Raw genomic sequence first — 27,153 nt, 5'->3', positions numbered from 1 at the left:
CTTTCCCGGCCCTTAGAGGCACCAGGCTCCCAACCCTTTCACGAGCCAGGCTCCCCCCACCACTGTGGACAATCTTCAGGCCTGCTCTGCCAAAGAAAACTTGCCTCCTGGTCTTTCTGGTTTAGCAGTCATTTTCTGTCCAAGTTTTAATCAAGACAAAAAAAAGTTCAATCTCTGATACAGTCTCTCTAGGATGTTTGAAGTTTTCCTCTGCGAGGCAAGAAGAGGCAAATATTCTCGAATTGTGTTCATCTTCAATTGTTTGAACCACTATTTTGCATCAACCAGCTCCTTCTTGGCTATGTAGAAATACATCTAATCTCTCTTTTGCCGCAGAAAGTGTGGCACTACAAGGTGGTGGTGGCTATTCGTAGGCTCTGAAGCCAGACTGCCCATGTCAAAACCCCAGTCCTGGCACTTCCCCGCTGTGTGACCTGGGCTGAGCTGCAACCCAGATCACTGCATTACGGAGATAATACAGGGCTCTACCTTCTAGAGTGGTTTTAACTTAGTCCACAGGAAGCTTTAAGAACAGTGTGAGATGCACAGTAAACATGTCAGTGCATATTATCGGCAACCACTGAGCATATCTTACAGGTCACCGTCCATAACTGAGGCAGCAATCCTGAGCTAAATCTAACTAAATCAGGGCTTCTATTCCCATGTTTATTATGAGGTTGGTATATGTTGAATTATGGAAGTGTTCATGGAAAGACTCCTCAACTCTCAAGAAATCAATTTAATGCAAGTAGTAACTATTTTATTGTATTGACATATTTACAAAATATTACAAAGTGAAATACACTCTAAATCACTGTATTACACAACGGCTGCATACAGGCAAGACAAATCATATGGAAAAAAACATTTACTTCTGTCTTTGGTATTAGAAATCTACACAAATCCGCATTTAAAATTTCCAATACAAAGTATTAAACATAGACAAAGATGTAATCGGTAAGGTCATGAAAAGGGGCTCTAATGTCCTCTGCTGGGGAACCCCCAGGTCCATGAAATGCAACAAGAAGACCAAACACCATTTGTAAGGGAGGGGCTCTATTGGCTAAAATAACAATAAAAGAAACAATACAAGCTACAGTATTGTATACAGGAGTGTTCCGATTTGTGGGACACGACTTTCTCTGTAACGACACTTGGGTGGCGGTAACAGACACAACATTCCCGAGACACAGAACTGCAGATAAGACTTCATAGGAAAGAATCCACTCCAAGAGTACACCTCGAGGGTACAACTTCACTGTACAGAACATTTTATAAAATTCATTTTTGTGATCATTTACACATATACAAAAACTTAACTGGTTTTAGCAAACAATAATTTTTCTAAAACACAATCACAGTTTACATAATTCTGAGGTAAAGGTCCTGAATCTATCTTTTGAGAAGTCCTAGCTCACGAGGGTCCCCGGAGAGGCAGGTGTCTACTGACCATCCAACTGTGGCCTGACAGTGGGTTGGGGAGACGGCAGGCACACCGCCTCACTTCAGAGATGATCTCAAATTTCAGAATCGAATGTTCCTAGTTTGGCTCTATTAAGTTAATGCTCCTAATGTTTTTGTTTTGTCATCTTCAAACATGAAACACTCTCTGAATCGTGTCAGAACAAGACTTCTGCTCTGGAGAAAATATTTCATCAGGAAAGGGCCAAGTTAGTGTCTTAACTTGACTGTCTTGACTGAGGACTCTGTATATCCCAGGAAAAACATACTTAAAAAACTTCTCATATGAGAAGTGAAAGCTTGGTCAAATAAATGCACCCCACAACCTATCTTCCTGCCAGTTAGCAAGCACCCCAAAAGCGCCTACAGATGGCAAGGTCCTAGTGAGAAGCTGGGAGGCCGCAGAGAATGTGACCAGAAAAGGTCAGGGATCCTCCTGTCCCAGAAATGCATAAAGGACCCGGCCGTGCTTCCCTTACAAGATCCTCAGCCGAGTTATCTGTGCTACTGTAAATAGTCCAGGAAAATGTGAGATTTGGCAAATATGTACTGGGGCTTTTTGGGGGGTGGGGGCGGGGGCGGGAAGGCCTCTATGTTTAGAGATGTCGCTTCTATAAGATGACTATCCATCGTAGCCCTTGATCTGCTTTTGTGAAAATGTCAGGTACCCAGGTTCCCTGAACGACCCAGGACACACCCAGCGCAGATTCCTTCATGAAGTCCACAAGTCCACAAGGTCTCTATGAACTCAGGAAGGCTGTGAAAATTTAATATGAAGACACTCGCTTTTATGTACTTTTTTTTTTATAAAGAAGTTTGCAAATATAATCAGAACATCAAATGAATAATTAAAACCCCTCTAGGATAGATCCCTAATGAAGCAAACCTGAGCATTTGTCTCTTCTAGTTTATCGTAAGTAGCATCTACGGGCAGGCGCGTCTGCCAGCCAGTGAGTCACCCTGTGAGGCCACTGAGGACAAGCAGTGCTGGACCCTTTCCGGAAGCCGCCCACATGGCCAAACTCGAATTTTTCCTCATGCTGGGAAGAGCAAAATTAAATTTCTGCTTCTTTGTACTATCGAACATTCTGGCGAATGGCACGTGAGAAGAAAGGAAATCCGGGTTCAGCATTTAGCAAGGCAGGCTCCACGGGGTGCGGCCTCACGCAGCGTTGTCAGGACTGTCAGGTCGAGGTGCTTTCGGGGCACCGGGCCAACTGCAGGCAAGCCGCCCGCTGCCCATGAGCCTGCAGACACCCCACCGAGGCCGGGGGGCGCAGGGGGCGCAGGTGCCTCGAGGGTTGGGGCGCCGGTCACTCGTCCTCCTCCACGTACGTGGACGGAAACCAGCCCACCTGGAAGAGAAGAGCAGCCAGCCTAGCAACACACCTGGCCCCGCATCCCAAAGGGCCCCACGTCCCGAGCGCCTGGTTCTCTAGCACCGGGCACGCTGCGGCCGCGGGGCAAGGCGCGAGGGCGACCCGGGCACCTGCCACGGCCACGGGACCCAGCAGAGCCTCCCCCCTCCTCTAACCTCGCGCACAGCCACTGCCCAGGAAGCTACCGGGGCGCTACCCCAAGCGCCCGCCTCTGCCATGGACCAGACATGGGGGGCGGCCAATCCCCCCACCTGCGGTCGCTGCGCCCACGGACGCCCTGCAGTCGCCGCAGGTGCGCTGAGGCCTCGGGACTACACAGAGTGGGAAGGGCCCGCCGTCCTCCGGGGCGGGAAGCCCTCTAGCTGGCCCAGGTGAACTCCATTTATGCCCCGATCGATTCGTTCAACCTCCTTTTCTCAAGTGCCTGTTTTCAGCGAGGACGGCCGCTCCAGGGCCGGCTCCATGGGGCGCAGGCTGGTCCCCAGGCCCACGGTGGGTGCCAGCGACTGCCCAGTCCCCCCGCCCCTCGGGTGCCAACGACTCACCCTGCCATTGACCTCTCCCCTCCACCAGCCGTTCGCACTCATCTTCGTGTAAATCTTCACCACGTCTCCCTTGAGCAAGGACAATTCTCGCATGTCTCTGGCACAGAAGTCATACCGAGCGATGGCGATGCCCAGCACTTTCGGACTTAGCACTGTGGAGGAAGGATGGGGGTCAGAACTGCTCCTCCTTGAGCAACCATCAGCGCCTAATCTGATGAATGTTCTAGATGCTATCAAAACGCACAGCCATGATTTCACTACAGACTAGTGATAATGGCAGAGGAGCTTGAAAGCAGCACAACTGCTGTTTCAATTCAATCGGGTGTGGTCAGGTTCACTGCATAACATTTAAAGAACCATTGTTCTGTTTCATTCTTCACAAGCACCTCAAAACAGGGACTAGTTTTCGTTAAAAAAAAAAAAAGGAAAAAAGAAAAAAGGAAAAAAGAAAAAAAAATTAGTATCTAAGTTACTATCCAAGGAGACAGAAGCTAAAATACCTAGTATTAATTTCCTATTGATGTCTCCTCAATACTCCAATTCTAACAAGAACCTCTAAGGTAAGAGCTTTACATTTTGTACCTCATAATTTCTTCAACTAAGACTCAAAACAACCAAATGCTTTCCTCTGAAATTCTGCTATGGAATCCATGTCACTACTTCTAGTTAAATGGCTCTTCCTCCCCCCAAAAAGGTTTTTTGTTTTGTTTTGTTTTTAGTTAAAACTATTTGGGGACCAACTCAGTTGTTGTTTTACATAGAATTTCACTATGTGAAGCAGCTTAAATCACGTTTCACTGGAAGGACACAAACACCATCAATTTGTTCTCTTTCTTTCAAATAAATACTGCAGGTATAGAAAACTCTGAAGGAATGTACTCAAGAACAAGACGTCACGGTGTTCGTTTTCTATATTCAAATTTGTTTAATGGGAAGAGAAGAGCTAACTTATTCCCCATCCTAACTCGCCTGCCCTGAAAGAAAAAGTCTGTTCAAGCTGTACGTTTGTTCTTCTCTTGTGTTTTGTAACACATTTCATCCTAACTTCTCCACCTGTTGCTCCTTGGGGTTATAAAGTGTTTTCAATTATATGTGCAGTGATTCTGAGAATCACTCACCTGGGAATGGTGGGACTTTATAAACCTTAAATGGTAGCGGAACGTTAAGTTTAAGAAAAAGCATCAGACGGGAACTGCCATACATCTGTACTTGTGACAGTTCCCAGTGCCCAGGCGCCGTGGCTACGGCCAGCGTGACCCTGGAGGAGCCTGCCCACTTGGAGACACGGATCTCTAGCCTATTACTCAGGGCTCTGCAATGACAGAAATTTTTTTAGTCTCCAGGAGTCTATCGTAAGATAAGTGGATAGCAATGCTGTAGATTTCACAAGTGTAAAGGGAGTAAAAATAGGTCATTTTCTTTTACTACTCGGACACAAACCACTTCAATAGTTTTCTTACTGAGAACCAACCCATTACTGGGGCACTACTCTTAGCGTTGGTGCACATAAACACACTCCCGTGATGGAGAAACCAATCATCCACGTAACTGTGCGACCTTGCACAGGTCTCTTAACCCTTGAGGCCACACTTTTCTCACCTATAAAATGAAAGGTCTCTGCAGCTGATGCCTAAGGTCCTTCTAGTACTAAAGGTTATGATTTCACTGAGACTTACAGGTTAATTTTTAAAAATCTGTAAGAAAACAAACTTGACCTAGCCATAAAGTACTCCCCTACATGTCACATAAACAGCCATTAAATTCTCAGGCTAATGACAGAAATCAAGAGCCAAATGCCTGTACATAAACTGATGGGCACAGTCATTCTGCCAAACAACGCGAACTCTACTCTCTGGAGACAGAGTTGGGGTTTGGGTTCTGTTTATTATCTCAATGGTACTATATGAACACTGACTTTCCTTAACTAAAATTTCTGATCCTCAGGAAAACTAATGGTCCTAATAAGTGGTTCATCCCCTACTTTTATACTTTCAGCCCTCAACCTTTCCAACCTTTCCCCAACAGATAAAATAAAAAATTTCTGAAACACAGAACATGAGCACACACACAAAACCAGAGGAGTGAAATGACATGACAAACAATGGCTTTATGACAGAGAAGAGGAAACTACATAGTGGAAATGTGACTCTAGGGACTATTTGTGAGAAGATGCATCTATACGAGAAGCCATACATAAAAGTCAAAATATTTTATTTGCAAACAGAAGCAAGTTGAAAAGACATATAAAAGCAGTAAAGCAGTACCTGACCAGAAAGGAGTGGAAGAAGGGGGAACAAAGCTGTAGTCTGGAGGAGTTACAAAAGAAAACCCACAGAACAAAGAAGGGGCTTAGAGAAAGAAAGAAAAAGAGAGAAGCAAAAGAGCATTTAGGTAATGGTAAAAAATTATCTCAACACAGCTATTTTGTTGTCTATAATCACAAGAAAACAGTCACATCAAAGTTGGAATATCAAGCTTGGCTTTCACCCACTTTTCTCCTATCACCATTTCTAAATATAGGACAAGCCAGATTTTTACATTTTTATTGATGTAAGGTCTGAAATTTAGAGCCGTCTATCCCTCTCCAGGTGAACACAGCATACCACTCCATGGTGCCATCTTTGAACCCCTTCCATCTGAGGATGGCCTTCTTTTCATGTGATGCACAATTCCCACTTTGTTACACCAGTGGAAAGAGGGAGCCTGTAAATTCTTAATGGAAAATATGCTTCACATCAAAACTGATATTAAGAAGTAAGAGCCTAGAGAGTAGAGTTAACAAAAGCCCATAGGAAAGTCACTCACACATTTGTTAGGCACCACCCCCAACCAAGCATGCACATGCAAGCTTATTTCCACAAAGAAAATGTAAATCATTCCAAGTCTTAGCATATCTGGAAAAGTAAGTACATCCTCCAATTTTGAGAATGTATGGGAAAGTTCTATGCAAAAACTCGACCCTAAGAAATGTTTTACTTTTAAATAATAAAAGTGAATGGTTCTCAAGTGGTTCTGAAGTGTTAAATGCCATGCTCCATGTTTTATATTCAGTATTTAATCATCACAACAATTCAAAGACGAGGCCACTAATACCGTTTCCCCTTGGTATCTTAGAACAGTCTAGATTTAAACATAAGGTAGCAGGATTTCTCTTAACTGCTGCATTGCTGTGTCTACCACTCTGCTTCGGGTGCCTTCCTAGGCAATTATCAAACTCTACCTGTAAATACCATAGTGCCACTGTAAAGGAAAAGAAAGTCATGGTTATAAAATTTCTCCTGATCTTTATTCTTCCCTTCATCCCTATAATAGGTTATTTGCCCCAAAGGCATACATTTCTCAGTCTTTCGCAGCTATTTAAGTTCTTGCCACTGGCATAGAAGCAAGGGTATTGTGAGGTAGCTGGCACAGGCATTTGCTTTTCTTTTTGGTTCTTTATTCTATCCTGCTGTGTAGAATGAGAAAGCTACTATTGGGTCCATGAGAAGAAAGGTCTCCTGCTTAAGGATGATAGCTCACAAGCTTGAGGGAAGCTGGCTTACCGCAGACTTAATGGAAGAGATGACCTGACCTGCCCCATAACCAAGGACTGACCGCTTCTGGGTTTTTAGATGAAGAGAAATAAAGGTCTATCCTGTTTAAGCCAATGGTTTTTGGATTTCTGTTACTTGGACCTGGACCTAATCTAAACTGCAACGAAAAATTCCTGTACAAGGATGATGTGAAAGTGGGCTAAACAAGCTGGAATGAGTCCATGTAATCTTGCAATATATTCTATCTCTTTCAGGCCACTGATCGATTTGAGAGCCACAGAATTCTCCTGAAGGTAATACTCTTGTCAGGAAGGTATTCTGGGATACCCATGAACAGCAGTAACTCATGAAGGGGATACTCAGCAGTAACTCATGAAGGGGATACTCAAGCACCATGCAAGTAGATTTGGACAGTAGACTGGCCATGTGAATTGGGAGGTGATTCAGATGCTCTTGGAACCATGGGCTATGTTATGAATCCTTCATAAATGCATTGATGCATTCGTGATGCTTTCCTCAGGAATGGCCTTACATATTTACTTTTAATCTACCCTGAAGCATATCCTTGTTGATGATCAAGTTTCTTTTCAAATCCATTGCATCTTCCAGATTACATTTTTTTAACTTTGAAATTCAGTGGTACATGCCATTACAACTAATTTTACAATCTGCTCAATTCATTTATTGCCATTCAACATAACTGGTTTGTTTAAATTTCCTTGAGACCATGTTATACCCACTATTAGAGACAGGAGGGGATGCCATCTCTAATTTAATGAGGAAAAATGGCTCATACCTAACCATATTATTGGCAGAACGTCTGGTGACAAGATTCCTACCCCATGTTCATGAGAACCTAAATTAGAATCCCCCAGTCTACACATTACTTCTGTCAAGTACTAGAATTTTCTCCTTAAACTGCTTTTTAAGTGTCCATCCTTGGTTATCTCTCTGGTACTATTTTATCCATAAAGCAATAAAAGAAGATGGTATTTCTTCAAAATTTCTAATGAAGGTAATTTAAACCAGCAGTCTGAAATATAACGAGATAAGTTAGCTCTAGAAGGAAGAAATAAGAAATCAATGAAGACACAATTAAATGCAATTGAAATAATCTCAACTGGTAGATATTAGATCAGATAGCCTGTCTCTAATTTTAAAATATCTAACATTCCTGAAGTAATATGGATAATGCCTCACTATGCATAGTGAACCCGAATCTGTTTCAGATGCACAATGTCGGTGTGCTACTACTCTCTCTTAACTAACGCTAAAAGCTTTAGAAGCACTGGCATTCCTGTCAAGTAGCTACAATTAGAATCTTCTTCAATCTTACCTAAAATATTATCATCTTAGCTGAATGGTAGCTATTCCCCCATGGTTAGGTCTTGGCTCCTCTGCTGGCTTCCCTCGAGACTAATTTTGTTTTCCCCCCAGTGAATGGAAAGATTCTAGGATATGTCCTGGGTCCTCACCTGGATTTCAGTCCGTGGTTGCAGATGTTTTATAGGACACTGCCATGAAGGACAACCATTATCCCTGATGCAAGCTGCCTGAAACCATCATCTTCCTCCCTGTAATCTAGCTCAACTTTCCACATTTTTGACTTTTGTGTCCTTGGCAAACTAACCTTGCAAAAATCAGTATGCTTTTTGGTTCTTCCTATTCATTCTCTTCATCCTCTGAAATATGAAGTTACTCCTTCCCTGAATTCTCAGTTCCACATCCCCACCCGGGGAATTATGCCATTTCTAAACTAAGACAACTGCCTCCTAATTGGTATTCTTGCTTTGAACTTTCTTTCCATTCTATTCTAAATACTGCCTCCCAGCTACTCACAATAAACAGAGATTTCGTCATTCCTTCTCCCAGGTTATGAAATCCAAACTCTTGCCCTGAGTTCCGTGGCAATTCATCGTTTGGCTATTTCCTGTCTTTCTAACCAAATCTTCCATCATTTTGTCACATCGATTCTTTTCAGCCAGATCAGCTGGTGGGAATACCTGCCAAGGCCCGCAGCTTCGGTTCCAACTCAAAACTTCTGCTCCCTCTGGAATGTTGCTCCTCCACCTTGCCCCTCTGCTAACCTTAACCTTCTTGTCTCCAAAGCTCCCTGACCACCAAGTCAGACAACACTTGTCCCCCCCTTCCTTGTTCTTTCTAGCCACCTGTAGGCACTTAGATCAGGGCACCCACTGGCTCTGCTGTTTAATTACGGCATGTGCTCTTGTGTTGTAGCTCCAATTTATTGTTGATTCTGGAGAGCAGGGGCTAACCCTTAGACTGCTGCTGCACCCCCACAGGATCAGGCCCAGTGCTAAGCTACTGAAGCTACCAAATGGACAAGTATCTCAGCAGGGTATTTAATTTTGCAAGCTCCCTATGTCTCCTCCTCCTATGCATTTAGCTCATCTTCTGCACACTTAAGACTTCCGACAAAAGCCAGCGCAACACAAAGAATGTGAAGTATGTTCAAGGTTTTATTTCCCAGGATCCCTGAGAACCATAATCTATCAATGATATTCTTAAAATAACTGTAATTTTTTCCGAGATGCCGAACAGCTATTAGGTACTGTGTGTCTCCCGGCATTAAGCATACTGTATGCCTGAAGAATCTTCTTAGGGGTAAAAGGTTAATCAGTTTCTCCTGCTACCCGGTGCATTGCTCTCAGCCAAATATTTTAAGGATTGGTAGGGATGCTTTCTAGTTTTCTACGCATTGCTGCATGACTTATTGTTGCTGTTCTTCCTTTATATTAATTTTTACTGCCTTTGGGTCCTTCATTCTCATAAGCTGGCAAAATAGCACCTGAATGCCTGGCATTTATGGAGAAAAGAGTATAAAACAACATGTTTCCCTTGGAAAGTATGGATTTAAATCTAGATATAAATGATGTCAGAATAAGGTATTTAATAAAGGAAGTTTTGCATAGTGGCTTAACCTGCAAAACATATTTACATCCTTACTGAGAACATATCCACCTATTTCTAGAGGCAGGTGCAAATACATGTTTTCTTCATCAAACTCCTACTATACCAAGATGCTGCTAATGTAAGAATTATTGGTAGGTGCCTGTCCTGGAATGGAATTAGAAATAGCCTAGTAACAGTGGCATTCAAATGAGAATGTCTGAGGTGAATGATTATCTCCCATCCCTTTCACTTCCTGGGCTAAAATTCACTTTGTCCCCTAATATTGTAGACTGTCTGTTAGTATATTCCATCATTTTGGGAAGCTTCTTGATAGAAAGAACTCTTTTATTCATATCTGTGTCCTCTGAGAATGGTAAGTCTATGTTAAGGCCCTTATTGCTGAAGTAATTATTTGCAAACTGCATGCTTTCATTAAGGGCCTAACTTTCCTCCTTTCTCAAACACTTTGAGCTCCTTACTAGCACAGATGGAGGAGAACCTTACTCAGAGAGACCAACACGTTCACTTAGGTGGTCTCTGCCTATGTTCACATGATACTTGGCACTCAACTGGGCTACCGCTGTTGGGATATTAGGAAGTGAATGGTTCGTAGTTTAGTGACTTAATACTTCTCAGTAGGAACTATTAAGAAGTATTATTTATCAACTTTTCCAAGTTAAACAAACAAAACCTAAAGGACAGACATTCTCTAACTGAAACAGAAGTTACCTGTTAATAAATTCGGAGCAGAAGCTATCAGTGTAGCCATAATTGACTGGCAAATCACTAGTGAACAGTATTCCGTTCTGAGACTTAACTGAGAAAACTGCCACAGAAGTATATCAATTAAGAAGAACACAGTGTTTACAGTAGAATAAAAAAGTGTTTGTGAATTGGTATTTAATGCCTATACTTTTGCTGTCAAGGTTAACTATCACTTTAAAGTTTTAGCTCTGCCTTGATTAGGCTATTCGATTTTTGTGAGCAAGTAAAAATCTACTCAATTTTCAATAATATTTGAAACTTATACATGGTAGAGAGCAAGCTCAATCAATACTCTTCCTTAAGGTACTGGTTATCAAATCACAAGGTATTTTTGAGCTGCCATTACATGTATAACTGAACATGACCCTAAGCATTTGCTAATTTTTCTCTGAGACAGACATTACCTAACTACTCTGCTTTAAGTTATAACAACCACGTGTGTTCACACTCACTTATGTACCATAAGGTTGTTATTAAAGATATCAGGCAATTGAGCCAATAGTACTACATTAATACGGTGTTCCCTATGAGTTCGCTGCCCAGCAGTGGCCTTGAAGAGGAGAATGATGTTCCTATGTGGGACACTTTGATGAGCAATCCAGTAGATTCTTTTTACCAAGATTTTCTACAGATGGCCTAGCAGCAGAGAACATGCTGAGAATTTAATGAATGTTTAATTTAAATTTGTAATCCTTAACCTCATTTTATTTTAGAGCTTAGCCATGTCTTAGGCATAATGTCAGAAATTTCCTCCTCCATTTCCCGCAAATGTTTAGTGTTTAGTGTATATTTTATATATTGTCACCAAAAAAGCTAAATAATTTAGATTGGTTTCATTTCATTGAATGCTGACATCTGGTAAATGGACCAATCTCCTTTAACCTGAAATTCAAAGTTGTAACAAGGAAAATTTATATCTAGAATTACTGGAAAAAACAAACAGCTACTTTGTATTCAACACTGCACAGTATAAGCATATAAAGCCATTGACAAGAAAAAAAAATGAGTGTAAGGCCTTTCCTATTGTTATGGAAAATTAGATCATTTGACATTTCTAGGAATTTCAGATTATTCATAGACATCTATTTTATCAAGACATGAACTTAACTCTAAATCCTCACTCTTTAAAAATAATTGACAGATATTTATTAAGTAACTGCTTATGTGCCAAGTATTGTGCTAAGGGAATATTACAGATATAACAAGACAGAGCATTTGACATCAAAAGATCAGTGAAAAGACAGACATACAGAAGTGATATAGAATGAAATTATTCATTTTGGATTGAGAACGCTATGACTAGACTTTAGGCTCCATCTGAGCCCCTCAAAAAACCTCCAATTTTCTACTTGCTCCGGTCAAAAGCCTTAGCCATTCTTGAATCTTCCCTTGCTATTCTGTTTCACATCTGATGTGACTATCCTGCTGGATCACTTTCAAAATATATCGCCTCTATGGCTACATGTTGTTCCAAGCTGTTATCACCCCTTAGCTGGGGCGCTGCATGAGCCTCCTCACTGGCCTTCCTGTTTCTACCTTGTCCTCTACTTCTCCCTGGTCTTTTTCAACAAAGAAGCCAGAATAATCCTATTGCTATATACATAAATCATGTCTTTTCTTTGCTTAAACCCACCAGTGGCTTCTCATTTTTTCCAGAGTAAAGGCTGAAATCCTAAAAGGCACCACATGGTCTGGCCTCTCTTACTTCTCCTTCTGCTCTGGCCACATTGCACAGGTCAGAATATGCTCTACAGATTGACAGGGTGCTTAACTAAGCAAGTCTGTAATATCAGAAATGCCCTGTTACAGACTGAATGTTTGTGTTGCCCCAATCCCAAAATTCATATGTTAAAACCTAATGTCTACTGTGATGGTATCAGGAAGTGGGGCTTTTGGGCAGTGCTTAGGTCATGAGGCTGGAGCCCTCCTGAATGAGATTCATGTTCTTAGGAAAGAGGTCCCACCAAGTTCCCTCACCCCTTCTACCACATGACATGTGGTACCTTTTCCGAAACAGAAAGCAGGCTCTTGGCAGATACTGAATCTGCTGACGCCTTGACCTTGGACTTCCCAGATTCCAGAACTGTGCGCAATACATTTCTGTTGCTCGTAAGTCACTCAGGCTATGTTATTTTGTTATAGCAGTCCGAACAGACTAAGACACTGGTTATACACGTGGCCTACTAGAAAGGGGAGCTTCTGGAACCAGTGGCTGGTGTCAGCCTCTCCTACTGTTGAGAAAACTCAGAACTGCTGAACCAGCTTTCTGCTAAGCTACCAGAAGGAGGAAAAAATGAGCCCCTAGTTTTGTTCCTCACTCCCCTACCACCCCAGATAAAATAATAAACCATCTCTGGCACTCCTGAGTACCATCACCCTATTATATTATTTTTCCGGAGCACTCACCAACTTCTTATTTTTATCTATTATCTGTCTTCCCCACTAGCATGTAAGTTCCACAAAGGCAGAGATGTTTGTGTGGTTTTTTTTTTCAGTGCTGTGTATTTCCAGCAATTTGAACCATGCCCTCCCTGCAGTAGGCTTCCAATAATGAGCCATTGAATGAATAGATGTGGGTACGTATGGAGGGGGTTACTGGTAAGGAAAGAAGTTCTCAGATTCATCTAAATAGGAGAACAGTACCCTATGAGGAGGAAGGAGAAAATAAAGAGGGGAAATTAACTGGAGAAGACTGAACTTTGAATAGAAAGACTGAGCAACCGCATCACTTGCCATCAGGGAAATACAAATCAAAACCACAATGAGATACCACCTCACACCAGTGAGAATGGGGAAAATTAACAAGGCAGGAAACAACAAATGTTGGAGAGGATGCGGAGAAAAGGGAACCCTCTTACACTGTTGGTGGGAATGTGAACTGGCGCAGCCACTCTGGAAAACTGTGTGGAGGTTCCTCAAAGAGTTAAAAATAGATCTGCCCTACGACCCAGCAATTGCACTGTTGGGGATTTACCCCAAAGATTCAGATGCAATGAAACGTCGGGACACCTGCACTCCGATGTTTCTATCAGCAATGGCCACAATAGCCAAACTGTGGAAGGAGCCTCGGTGTCCATCGAAAGATGAATGGATAAAGAAGATGTGGTTTATGTATACAATGGAATATTACTCAGCAATTAGAAACGACAAATACCCACCATTTGCTTCAACGTGGATGGAACTGGAGGGTATTATGCTGAGTGAAATAAGTCAATCGGAGAAGGACAAACAGTGTATGTTCTCATTCATTTGGGGAATATGAATAATAGTGAAAGGGAATATAAAGGAAGGGAAAAGAAATGTTGGGAAATATCAGGAAAGGAGACAGAACATAAAGACTCCTAACTCGGGGAAACGAACTAGGGGTGGTGGAAGGGGAGGAGGGCGGGTGTTGGAGGGGAATGGGTGACGGGCACTGAGGTGGACACTTGACGGGATGAGCACTGGGTGTTTTTCTGTATGTTGGTAAATTGAACACCAATAAAAATTAATTAAAAAAAAAAAAAAGAAAGACTGAGCAAAATCTGAAACAGCAAGTCAGGCAATATAGGAATCTTTATGCTCAATTCTGAAAAATTTGAGGGCATCCCCATAGCAGGCTGGCCAGGATGGTAACAGATATGGCTGCTATGTATAGGAGGATGAACTGAATAATCTGAGGTAGTTTACAGAAAAGAAAAAGAAACACAATGTGTGTGTGTGGGGGGGGGGGTGCGTGGAAAGCACACCTAAAGAAATATAGTATATTTACTTTGAGTAGCTCTAATGAGACAAATTATTGTATGTAGGTACAGTAAGTCTCTAGAGTAAAGGAAGAAAAAAGTTTTTATCTTGTTCAAAAAGCAAACTGAGTGCTTTGTACTGTATTGGACATGAAGTCACCTGAGTGTTAAGCAAAGCCTGAAGATGACTTCTCAGCAATGTCATGAAAGGTACTTGTTTGTAAAATTCTGGACCAGGTGAGGCACTGAGGTGCTTAGGTACAAGAATTCCCCCTGCATCCCTATCTATTGTTCAGACATTAAGCTAAATTGCATGCCACACCTAAGGGGTATGTGTGATACAATATGTGGTGCAAGCAGATGGTCAAAAACTTTGCATGCGTAAAGGAACGAATGAAAGGAAAACCTAGCCAGTTCTGTACTCAATTACTCATGCTATTAGGAGAGAAGAGAGTTGCAGAATGGAGACCTCCACCCTCATGCAGATTTGGAATTCAGTGGGGGAAGTGGATACTAGTGGCATGTATCAGGAAAAGAGAGCTCTCAGCATTGTTCCTCAAAGCTAGGAGCCTCATCCAAATTTCACAAAGGAAAAAAAGGAATTCTTCTCAATTTAGACCAACTTCTGTTTGTTTCATAGGAAAGAGAGACTAGAAAAACTAAAGCCTTGGCTCAGGGCTGTCATGTGAGGGTACTACAGTCAGTTAGGGAACAGTATACACATTGATTGAGACTCAGTTTTTAATTTAGAACATAAGGTCTATGGGAAAGGACAGTATGAAAAATGAAAAATATTAAAACATAAGGGCTGCTTTTTGAGCCTTTGAACATTAAAAAAGATGGCTTTGAATGAGGTTATCTGAATCTGTAGAAATTCCATCTGCAAGCTCTATTTCTGAAGGGACTCTGAGTACTGGTTACTAATTTTTAAAGCTATGAGGTTCAGGATAAAAATGTCTTATAGGAGCTAGTAGAACTCTTAAAGTAAGTAAATAAAAAAAGGAAGCCCAGCATGACCTGATAATGAAGATGTGCAACTGCAGTTGATCAGTTGCCCAAGAACAGTAAATTCTGTGGACCTCATAGACATGCTGAGGAAAAAGAATATAAAAATGTCAGCAATTTGTTTTAACTACCTTAGGCCACAGAAGAGTGTGGATACAGGGAGAGTATAGCTGAAGCACAGGAAATGGAAGTGTGAAACCAAAGTCTCACAGAGAAGGGCTTTATAAATACATTAGAATGTGTCAGAGAGGCTAATGTAACATTTCATGCTGGGTAACAGTACTGGAAGTGGTGGCAGGAGCAGCAGGAACAGTAAAACAGACAGCACTTCCCACATGCTAGACATTGTTCTAAGTACTTCACATACCCCAACTATTTTAAGGCTCATCAAACGAGCATTAAACATCATGAGCACGTGTTGCACCCAGAAGTAAACTTGGGGCAGTCTAGGAAAACTGGCACTTTCCTGTGTCATACAAGCAGCATGTGTGGCACATCTGTTTGCCCAAGGGAACGTTTCATGGCACTTCTTGTGGAGCCATTGGCTCACAGAACCACTGGAGACATTAATCTAATGAATGTATGTAAAAGGGGTTTGAAAAACACAGTGTTCCATTAATCACCAAATTTTTAAATATCAGAATTATTAGGTTCTTATTATGTATCAGATTATTATATATGAAGTTTCAGACATAAGTCTTGGAAACCCTCATTGGCTTAGAAGTGCTTTCTCTTAGGAACAAGTGCATTTTACTGCAGGAAGGTTAGGATCCATTTAAAACACTTCATTGTGTTAAGATAATGGTTTCCTTCTAACTTCCATCCACTGACTACCTATCTATCCTATTAATGCAAGTCCTCTTACCACTCTAACTTACAAACAATTTATAAACAACCAGTTATAAACAAAAAGAATGGAAAAATTTAGCCTCCCTTCTTTCTCTCCTGTTAGGCACCCCCTCTCCCTTCCAGGAGTCAGAAATCCATCTTTCAAGGCTCAGAACAGTCACATCCCACTCCTAGAAGGGGGAGAGGGCAGCCCCCAGATTCGTGACTCGGCCTCTGCCTCAGAAATAGAAGTTCATCCAAAGTGAACTTGCTCCCTAAATAATTCGGTACTTGTGTCCATCTGTTGAGCTTAAAGGGGGCGGGGGGGGCACCTGGATCTGTCAATCACTGCAGGGCCAACGCCTTTGATCAGAGTCATTTCCCTTTACCCCCAACTCCCCGCTGAGGCCAAGGGCCCTCTGGCAAGGCCCACATCAGTTCTACCTTTGGATGGTTCTACAAAAAAAAAAAGAAAGAAAGAAAGAAAGAAAGAAAGAAAGAAAGAAAGAAAGAAAGAAAGAAAGAAAAAAAAAAACGAGGGCACCTGAGGGCACGGGAAAAATTTAAATTTTTAAATTTAAAAATTTTAAATAGATACCATGAGCTTGTAATAGGTTGAATGGTAGACCCTGTTCCAAAAGAGGAGTCCACCTAGAATCTATGAATATGATCTTGCTGGAAAAACAGGTCTTTGCAGCTGTTAAGGATCTCAAGATGGGAGATGATGTCATTCCACATTCGGGGGCAGGGAGGGCTCTAACTGCACTAAAGTGGGCTCTGAATGCAATGACAAGTGTCTTTACAAGATTAAGGAAAGGGATAGGACACACAGAGGAGAAGGTACTGTGTATTTAAGGCAGAGATTGAAGTCATGTCTTTATAAACTTCAGGATGCCAGAAATTGCCAATGGCCACCCAGAAACTACAAAAAGGGCATGGAATGCATCCTCCCTCAGAGCCTCTAGTAGAAACCAATGCTGCCAATACTCTGATTTACAACTTCTAGCCTCCAGAACTGTGAGAGAGTAAATTTCTGTTGTTCTAAGCCACCCAGCTTATAGTAATTTTTATGACAGCCCAAAGAAACTACTACAATGGGATTAAAACAAACATTTACATTATCAGAATAAAATGAAGTCAAACCCAAATGCCAAGTGATCAAGGAAAAAATGACAAAAGACGAAGCATAAGCTAAGGGAATAAGAAAATAAGGGTCAGTGAAAATGGTTTGTTGACTTATAAGGGCAAGAAGATAAAAACTAAATAAAGTGGATGTTTGAGATAATAAATTTATCCACTATTACAGTGTGATTAAACTAGTAAACAGTGGTTAAAGCATTGTCAGGCTGTTTCAGGAATTATCAGAAATATGAAAGCTGTATTACGCTATGTGGAGATAAATAAACACAAATGATACAAATTCTCCAAGTTTCTAACACACTGGCTAACATGAAGCTCATGTCCCTGGTCAGATGGTTAGTAGAACAATGGGGACCCATGTGTGGAAGGAAAGAGGCCACATGGGGGAGAAGTCACTCTGGCTCTGGCTCTTTGTCCTGCAAGGTCATTTGTATGGTCCCAGGGACTAAACGAAGCCTTCGTTGATTTTTTGCAGAACCGCTATAGTATTTGTCATGACACCAAAAGGAGCATACTGATCTATATTTTATTTTCAAACTGTCCCATTTTCCCATGCTTTTTCAAATATCAACTACACATGGCACTTTCATACCTGCTATGTCTTCCATGGCGCTTATTTTTGGACTTCACTTATTTAGCCTTTTCTTAACACATGTTTCATGAAAGACATTGTGCAAAGGAAATGAGCAAAGGAATCTGGTTCCTAAGGCTTGAGGGAACATTACACCAGAAGAAATCACTAAACTTCTATAAAAATAATATTATATGCTCTATGTAAACTATGAAATGAAGGTGTTAATGATCCATAAAACTCTGTCTTCATCCCAGACCACTCTCTTTGGTGCCAACTGCCTACTGAATTATTGAGTCTGCACAGGTACTAAAACTTTATGCAAAACTGAATGTATTAACTTTTCCTCTATACCTGTTAATATCGCTTCTGTTTCCTGGTCAGTCAATAGCTTCACCATTTGCCAGTCATCCAAGGCAAGTGCTTGTGTATCATGCTTGTACTCCTGCTACCTTGATTCCCTCTATCCAATCAATTCGACTTCCAGAAGATACTCAGATCTGCCATGATCCTGGCTCCACTCTGAACTCTTGGTCAAACCAGCATCATTCCTCCCTTGGACATCTGCAATAATAACTTCCTAACTTATTTCTGTTCCGTCCATGCCTCCCTCCAGGCCACAATCACGGAGTAGACAGTGATCTTTAAAAACCATGTAATCTAGTTCCCATAATTTTCTGCTTAATACATTCCCACTGTGGATACTAGAATGCGGTCCCTATGCTCCAAGCACGTGGACCTTCCAATTCCTTAAACATACCAGGTTATTTCCTGATTGAGGGCCTTCACACAAGCTACCTCTCCACTGTGGAGTTTCTCTACTCTCCACTACCTCACACCCTGCCAATCCACACCACTCCTTTACATTTTACCTAGGTGTCACTTCTTCCGAATGTCCTTCCCTGACACTGCAAGTTACGTAGGCTCTCGTCATACCCTTTTCAAACTGTGCTTCTGCTTCACGGGACTTGTCAAAACTTGGGATTATTTATGCAGTCATTTTATGTTTGTCCCTGCCCACCAAACTGTCTGTCTTATTTACTATCTTAACTTTAGCATTTGGCACAGGGCCTGGCACAAGGCAACTGTTGTATGTTTGTTGAATAAAAGAATGAATACATGAAAAAACAAATACCGTGAGGTCATCAGTAAGGAACAGATGGTTTCGAATATGACCCTACTCAGTACTCAACATACCCCCAAACCAGTGCACTGAGGTCCCCTCACACCTGTGGCAGGGGAGCAAATAGGATGCTGCCATTTTGTTTCCATCCCGTTGGATTTATATAGCTAATGGGATTATCTCCAAATTTTACTTCTGACATTGTAGCAAGAATAATACAAAGAGTTCCCATAAACTTTTCACTTCAAACTCCTCAAAGGCTAACAATTGACCATGTTTGTTTTACCAATCTCTGTATTTTTCCTGAACCGTTTTAGGATATATTGCAGACACGTATCCTTTAAATACTTCAGTGTGTATCTTCTAAAACTAAAGACATTTTCTTCTTGCATACAGTCACAATACATTTATCAGCAAAAATTAATACTATTATTTAATCTAGAAACTTCAAAATTGGTCTCATGCATGTCCTGATCACAAAAATAAATAAATAAAAATTATTTTTCAGGCCCAAGATTCAATCCAGGACATGTTGCATGTACTTGTCATGTCTCTTCAGTCTCCTTTTTAATCTGAAACAATTCCTCAGTCTTGGTCTTTCAGGACATTGACATTTTTGAAGCATACAGGCCAATTATTTGGTGGAATGTTCTTCAAATTGGGTTTGTCTGATGTTTCCTCATGATTAGGTTCAGATTATGCCTCATGGGGGCATGAATACCACCAAAGTGAGGCTGTGTCCTCTTTATAGCATCACATGAGGTACATATGATCTACTTGTTCTATTATTAGTGATGTTAACTTCAATAACTTGAATAAGGTGTCTATTCTTCCTTATTAATGATCCTTGTGAGAAGATACTTTGAGATTATGTGACTATAATAATAACCAACGCCTTTTTTTTTTTTTTTTTAAATCAGCCAACTCTACCCTATGGTCTACCTAATTCTCTGTAAGTAAGAACTTGTGAAAATGTTTAGAGTCCACTTCGGGTCATGAAATAGCTAAGCACGCAGCTTTCCCTAGTGTGAGGCCTATTAACATTCTACTTTACCCTTTCCCTCATGCAAACAAAGAAAACTACGATGCTATTTTTTAAAGAACATAAAAAAATATCTAATCTCATTCGTCATTCATCAGATGAGAAAGCTGAATCCCAGACAGGCTAAGTGACTTGCCTAAGGTCAGACAGCTACTCAGTAGCAGACTTGAAAATAATTAAGTGCTCATTGTAGAGCAAGAAAGGCAAAGTCAGTTCAGCGCCCTTCAAATATATAAGGCCTACAGGCACACCTGATGCAGTCTAAGGCAGATTGCTGGGCCAGTTTTGAGAAAGTAATGGGATTCTTACACAGATCCACAGGTCAGAGCAGAACATCTTCCACCATGGAGTCACTGCAGTTTCCCACGGAAGCCCATCAGCTCACTGCTAGGCCTGAGCTGTGTTTTTTTTCTTCTTCTTCTTCTTCTTTTTTTTTTTTTTTTTTACTATTTTTAAATTTATTTGGCAGAGAGCGAGCGAGTGAGCACAAGCAGGGGGAGCGGGTAGGCAGAGGGGGGAGGGAGAAGCAGGCTCCCCACTGAGCAGAGCCTGATATAAGACTGGACCCCAGGACCCTGAGATCATGACCTGAGCCAATTGCAGACGCTTAACCGTCTGAGCCACCTGTTTTCTTTCTTTCTGTATTTTTCTTCTCTCTTAGCAACACTCATAAGTCACTTCAGAGGCAAAAATAAAGTCTCGTAGCTCTGGGAAAGAGCATTGCCTACAATGGGATCCTAACCTAGAACTGGTATATGCTCCTTGCCCAATACGCTAGACTCCTGTTTAATTCTAACCATTATCTTTTTATGTGTTATTTTGCACTTGCATGAGGCAGGTCTGCCATTATCTCATCATGTTTTACAAACTTGAAAAATAGTGGTAATTTACCCAAGAATATTCTAACCTAGACTAACAGAGAAGCAAGCAGCCCCTTCTACAATGCACTGGAATTTTCTTTTCCAAGGTGACTACATTATCTAAGAAAAAACCCTAGTAGGTTTCAGCAGTTGGAACTCCAACCTCAACCTCTACCCAGAATCCAGAGTGGACTTGGGCATTAGGGCACTAGCTTGCTTGCTCTGTTTCCTCTAAAACGTTTTAGAAGTAATGGAGATGTCAGTGCCCTGTCCAATCAAGTGTCCTTGTTCTTGGTAAAAATTATTTTTAGATAATATTTAGCAGCATACTCGAAACCATGAACAGAGGTAAGGACTATAAAGGCATCCTGCACAATCCTCCTTACCACTTCTGAGAAGTACAATGTGCAGAAAAATAGAAGCAACGTTTTAATTATGGGTTGGTTAACTCTTAATCAGGATCTGGTATAAGATAAGGTATATTCGAAGAATCATTAAAGCAAAGATATTAATTTCTAGGAATTAAAATTAATAATTCAACTCAGAAATGTAGGAAAATGTTTGCTGTGTTAGGAGTTACTAGTAGTGGTGGTGGTAGTAGTAGCCACAGCAGTAGCAGTAGCATCAGTTGTAGCTGATATTTATTATCTACAATGTACCAGTGCTGTGCTGAATGCTTAAAGCTCCTCATTTAACCTTAAAAACCATCTTAGTGTTCTTATTTTATATAAAAGTCAGTACAAAGTACATGAAATACTGGGATAGCATTAAAAATTTGACCTAAAATTATAATCATGCTGCATGGCAATGACTGAATAATCTTGGGAGTCCAGATAATCACACAATTATTGCTGACTGACATACTAACTCACTCCCTCATTTCTTTCTTGACACTTTATGAGATCTTCCATGATCCCCCTACATACAAATAGCAAACTCCCATCCCACACCTGCTGAGTGGCCCCATTAAAATATAAGCTCTCTAAGGGCAGAGACTTGTCTTCTCAACTGCTATATCCCAGTCCCTACAGTGCCCTGTCTGCATTGGTATTTAATGTATATCTGTTGAAGGAATGAATAATTGATAAATAAAATCAAACTCCAACACAGATTAATTTTAAATGACTGATTTGCTTTTACTTCTTGATTGTAAAAGGGTTCTGTGGCATGCTCACCAGAGTCTCTTAAAAAGACTGAGTGGGGATATTTGACCACATGATTCTGTTGAAAAATGCCCTGCAGCTCATACTGATGTTCAATTCAAAATCATTCCATCGCCTACACTCTTTTTGCTTAAAAAAAGGCAAAAGGCCTGTAACTCCATTCCTCATAGCTAAGTAAGTTTGAGCATTAAATATTAAGTGAGTTCAAAATGTGTTGAACATTAGAGACAAATTTTAGATTAGGCAACTCTGCTCATCGGTGGACAACATCCTCTGAACACCTCCATGTGCCAAGCATAGAGAAAGTGCTGGGAGTAACCATGCAGTGCGATATGATGGCTAATGACCTTCCACTAATATGGGACATCTGCTCTTGCTGATTGCCAACCTCTCCCACCTTGGCTTTCTAGAACTAAATGAACCCAAACAGGATTTTTAGTGTAACTGACCTCCTTGGCATCTTTTATCATCTCCTGCTGCTAGGAAGGCAAAGTAAAGGACAGTAGAAAATTATACTTTTCACTTGGGGAAAAAAGGTCATAACTTTGGCAGACTCTTAAGAAATTCATAGGAAAGAAAAAAAAGATATTTGTAGGAAAATTGTTTTTCAAGGAAAAACTTCTGTTTTTAAATGAGGGAAAATTATGTTCTCAATGAGAATCTAAGATAATTGGGTACAACTGGGCTGAAAAACAGAAAGATAACTTTTTTTTCCTTTTTAAAAGTAGGCTCCATTCCCAGCATGGAGCAGAATGCAGGGTCTGAACTCCCAACCCTGAGATCAAGACCTGAGCAAAAAAAAAAAAAAAGACCTGAGCTGAGATCAAGAATTGGATGCTCAACCAACTGAGCCAGCCAAATGCCCCTAGAAAGATAACTTTTAATAGGTGTTAAAGTTTCAAAATAAAGTGTGCTCTGACTACTTTCATTACACAAGCTTACTCATTTATTACTGATCCTTGTGAAGAAAACAGCTATTAAGTTATTCAAATAAAAAAATCTGTCAGTTGATGTGACAAATTACTTGTATATTTACTTATACACAAGAGTATGAAATTTTACTGATGTTGTTAGAGCCCTGAATGTTACCTGTTTCCCTTTCAGTTTCTGCTTTCAGGGGGAAAAAAAAAAGTTAAAAGTTATTTTACACAAAGCAAATTCCTTTTTCAAATACCCCTAGATATTCCTGTTTTGCTTAGACTAAAGATTCTAAGAGTAATAAAATTGTATTCATTTCTCCTCCGAAAGAATTTTACTTAAAAAAATTGATATTAACATAAGGGAAGAAAATCACACTTTATTCATGGTGTTTTTCATCACAATGTTCTCTTTACTTGCCATCTCTACCTCCAGGAAGATTACATGATTTTAAACAGTGATGAGAAAAAGTTTTGACTTGAACTCACACTCTAACTATCACATGCTTCTGGATGGTGTGCTAATCTTTTGTGATTAGCTGTGGCATGGTGCTCATTCTGCAGGAAGGTGACTGAGATATACTCGTAAACACTGGCCATCAGAGGAAACAGGCTTTAGCCATTTCAAAATTCTGAAACTAATCATTAACATAGGATCATAGGCAGATTTGGGATACCAGGTGAGATGGGCTGGCTGCACACCAGCCTTGCTAAGATACCATTAACTCAAACAGCATTATGAGTACAAACAGGTATGAGTTAAAAAAGAGTTTGGCTACTATAAAAAAATCCATGAAAAGTACAAAACTTACATATTCACATACCCTTTACACTTCTGATGGATTTCTAAACACAAACACAACTTTTGATGAGGCACAAAGAACTATGTCTAGACACAGTCATAAACGTTTCTGTTTGTCCATCTGATTTTGCTTAGCTCCACAAAAAGCCCTGGCTACACAGAGCAGCATATTAATGGGCTCTATTTCAAAATTTGGAATGAAGACGTTTCATGTTACTGTGCCTCCAACCCTTAAGTGGTAGCAAATTGCATTCTGAACTGTGGTACTCACAGCTGTTGCCTGCTCTATTACCCCTCTGCCCAGCTGAATGTTCGGGCTCCTTGTACGGAAACTGTAGGGTCGTATCCAAGGTTCTGAAACCTTCTTTCAGAGAATGATGCTTGTAGTACTCCACAAGTTCCTTTAGGATGAAAGAATTAAAGATTACTTTTGATAAGGATACTTTTATTCTCAAACACATGAACTCCTTGAACACATAATTATATACAAGGGGAGGATGTTGATATAATATGAAATTCTCCATAAGTATATGGATGGGTACATAAATGATAATCTCTGGACGTACCTGGCACCTAACTAACAATCATCCTTGTGACTCGGGCTGGCCACTGATAATGTGAGTTACCTCCTACTGTTATTCACGGATAGAGAGCATCCTGTTAGTCTTCAGTCAGATGCAGCCAATGAAAAGAAACCATACTAAACTTTAATTGCAGAACAGTAATTATTCTTATTTATGAAATACTTGCTTTTCTAAACAAAAATAAAGAGAACAGCTGTTTGCTGAATATATAGCAATTTCTCGTTTCCTGCATTTTCTTTCAACCTAGCAAAAAAACAACCTTGATTCTAAATGTTCTTTTTCATGGTGAACCAAAACTGATAAACCATAAATGCCACCTGACATTCTTTCTGGCTTACAGTGAAGTATTAGTGCCCCTCTGTAGCTCTACATAGCATCTGCTACGTATACAGGTCAATAATGTAGTACTTTCCCTTCTCCTTTGTATCTAATTTGCCTTAAATGTATCCAAGCCTAATAGAATAACCATCTACCAGTCTTTCATGTTAAAATTTCAGGCAATTTCTCTTCAGATGTTGGTTTAATAGATTCTGCACAAATCTGAATCCTTCTATTTTAAGTAGAAAATAATAATTAATTCATAATGGAAAAATGCATATCATTATTGGATGAGTACTATAGGTATGATATTTCTTAGAAATACCTGAAACGAAAGGCATTATCACTTTTAGCCTATTTGGTACTTTTATTACTGTTTAAAACAAATCGTATAAAAGTAACTCATTTCTTCTAAAAAACCACACTGTCAACAACTCAGTACCTCTATTCAGTGGTTATGTTCAAAGTTTCCCAAACAAATCAACTGAGCCAAAAATCACCCAAAAGAAGCAAAAAAGAATTATCAATGATTTCTATTATTCATGATTTACATTATTTATAACTAAACTTGGATGAGTTGCAGAATGCATTGTGTGGGGAGTTCCAGGAGTCACAAAGATTATGAAGATAAAGCTATTGCCTTCTAGGACTGCTCACTCTTGAAGGGAAGTCAGGGGTTATGGGTGTTCAAAGGTGACTGAGAGAACTTCCTTTTGTGAGCCCCGTGGAGAGGATGAGGGAACAGTTCATAATGGAGGTAGCTTGTCTTAAATTGAAGAATAGGCAAAATTTCAGACGCCAGGAAGGAGGGAAGGATAGTCTTAAGTAGAGCAGTCAAACTAGAAAGAGGTGACTGAGTAAAGGCCATATTCATAAACAAAAAGCCAGCATGGTTTGGCTGAAGCACTGGATGAAGCAAATGGAGATTCTTCAACTCCCATATATGTAAAACAGGGGTAATATATCATTTCACAGATGATAGTAAAGAATGTATATAGAGTGCCTGGGACATGTGAATAATCATAATTATCACCACAATCCCATGCGCGAGGACTATTACATGGCTTTGCACAATCTCCACACAATAAAAATAGGAGGCTTAGTCCTCATTGATATGCTAATCAACTTGTGCAAGGTTGAACAGCTGACGTCTGTCTCCAAGGCTTGTGCTCTTACATTGTACTATTAGCAAGTAATGTCTGGCAAATGTAAATACACAACAATGGAGGCAAAAGGGAAGGAGCATTTGCTAAGTTTCCACGATGCACCAAGAATTTTATTTTCCTAGATCTAAGATGCTATGGTTTTACATACTTTATAGCTATCTCTCCCTATCTCTATTTCTTCTTTCTTTCTTTTTTGAGCCCAGATTATGGGGGTCTTTGATGAAGCAAAGGAATTTAGAATCTGACCAACTTAAAAAGAAAAGAAAAAGAATTAAAATATCATATAGAAGTTTCTATCCTCGAATGGCTTCGATAAAAAGAATATGGCACTTGTATTATTGTGATTTTTAACATGGTTTGCAAAGGCAAGGCCTAGAATTAAATTCTACAGACTAATAAATTCTAGAGACTTATTTAATGCTTTAAAAAATAAAATTAAAAAATAAAAAGCAAAATTTTTTAAGGTCTGCAAGAACTGTACACATATATATGGTGTTGCTGATGCGAATCAAATGATATCAAAGTGTTGTTCTTTTAGTCTTATTTAAACTAAGTAAAATGTGTTCTTTAGCAAAAATACAAAAACAAATCTGAAAGTAACTTATAAGCCAATAACTTTGAGCATAAGTGTAATTTTGTTATAAATAGTATGAATTTTATGCATTATATTATAGATTAGTATGAATTAAGGTTTATGTGAAGTTGGCTAGAAACCAGAAAATTATCATACTGAAAAGGACTTGGTGATCATTTCATACCTACCCATCTCCAAATTTTATGGGAGAAAAAATGATTTTTCTAAGGCCTAAGGTCATGCAGCTTGGTAAGCTGCAAATACTCTTTTATCACTTCACTAAGCATGGAAGATATTTTAGTTCCATTTTTACAGTCTTATGAAGGCAAATCTTCCTTCATGTCTCTAACTGGGTAGAATTAAATTGTGCCACCATGGGTCTTTTCCAATTTATGCCTTTTCTGCTTTTTGTATTTTAGTCTAATCCACCCCTGCTTTAGCAGTCATTGACCTTCAGGTACTACAAGTAAATAAGAAGACTCTAAACAAAAGAAATCGCTAAGCTTTCCTTATCTCACACTGACACAGCAGTGTCAACAATTCAAGTCTCTCTGAAAAATAATGAGTGAGAGTCAGTCATTCCAATTACCAAGGAAACAGGCAATGGAGATGATTTATAAACAGCATTTGGACATGGATTGCCTGGCATACATGAAAATTAGAACAAAATTAATGTCTTGTAATCTGGATATAGAAATTCATTTAGAATTTGAATTTAATGACTAAGAAAAACAAAGATTTT

At 40.1% G+C, this 27,153-nt stretch overlaps 1 protein-coding gene across 2 annotated transcripts in view; it reads right to left on the bottom strand.

Moving 5' to 3' along the window:
* Nucleotides 1-743: 743 nt before the first annotated feature.
* VAV3 (vav guanine nucleotide exchange factor 3) overlaps nucleotides 744-27,153 on the bottom strand; it is a 359,756-nt gene continuing 333,346 nt past the window's right edge. For both annotated transcript variants that reach the window (XM_041747830.1, XM_041747829.1), the window contains 3 exons: nucleotides 24,041-24,170; nucleotides 3,386-3,537; nucleotides 744-2,816 (listed from right to left, as the gene is read on the bottom strand). In XM_041747830.1, the coding sequence (XP_041603764.1) occupies nucleotides 2,775-2,816; nucleotides 3,386-3,537; nucleotides 24,041-24,170 (324 nt within the window). In that variant the 3' untranslated portion in view covers nucleotides 744-2,774. The remainder of the gene's footprint in view (nucleotides 2,817-3,385; nucleotides 3,538-24,040; nucleotides 24,171-27,153) is intronic.

Source organism: Vulpes lagopus, chromosome 3 (genome assembly GCF_018345385.1).
Source record: "Vulpes lagopus strain Blue_001 chromosome 3, ASM1834538v1, whole genome shotgun sequence".
In the NCBI taxonomy this organism is placed as follows: Eukaryota; Metazoa; Chordata; class Mammalia; order Carnivora; family Canidae; genus Vulpes; species Vulpes lagopus.
This window is presented reverse-complemented; position numbering and strand designations above follow the sequence as displayed.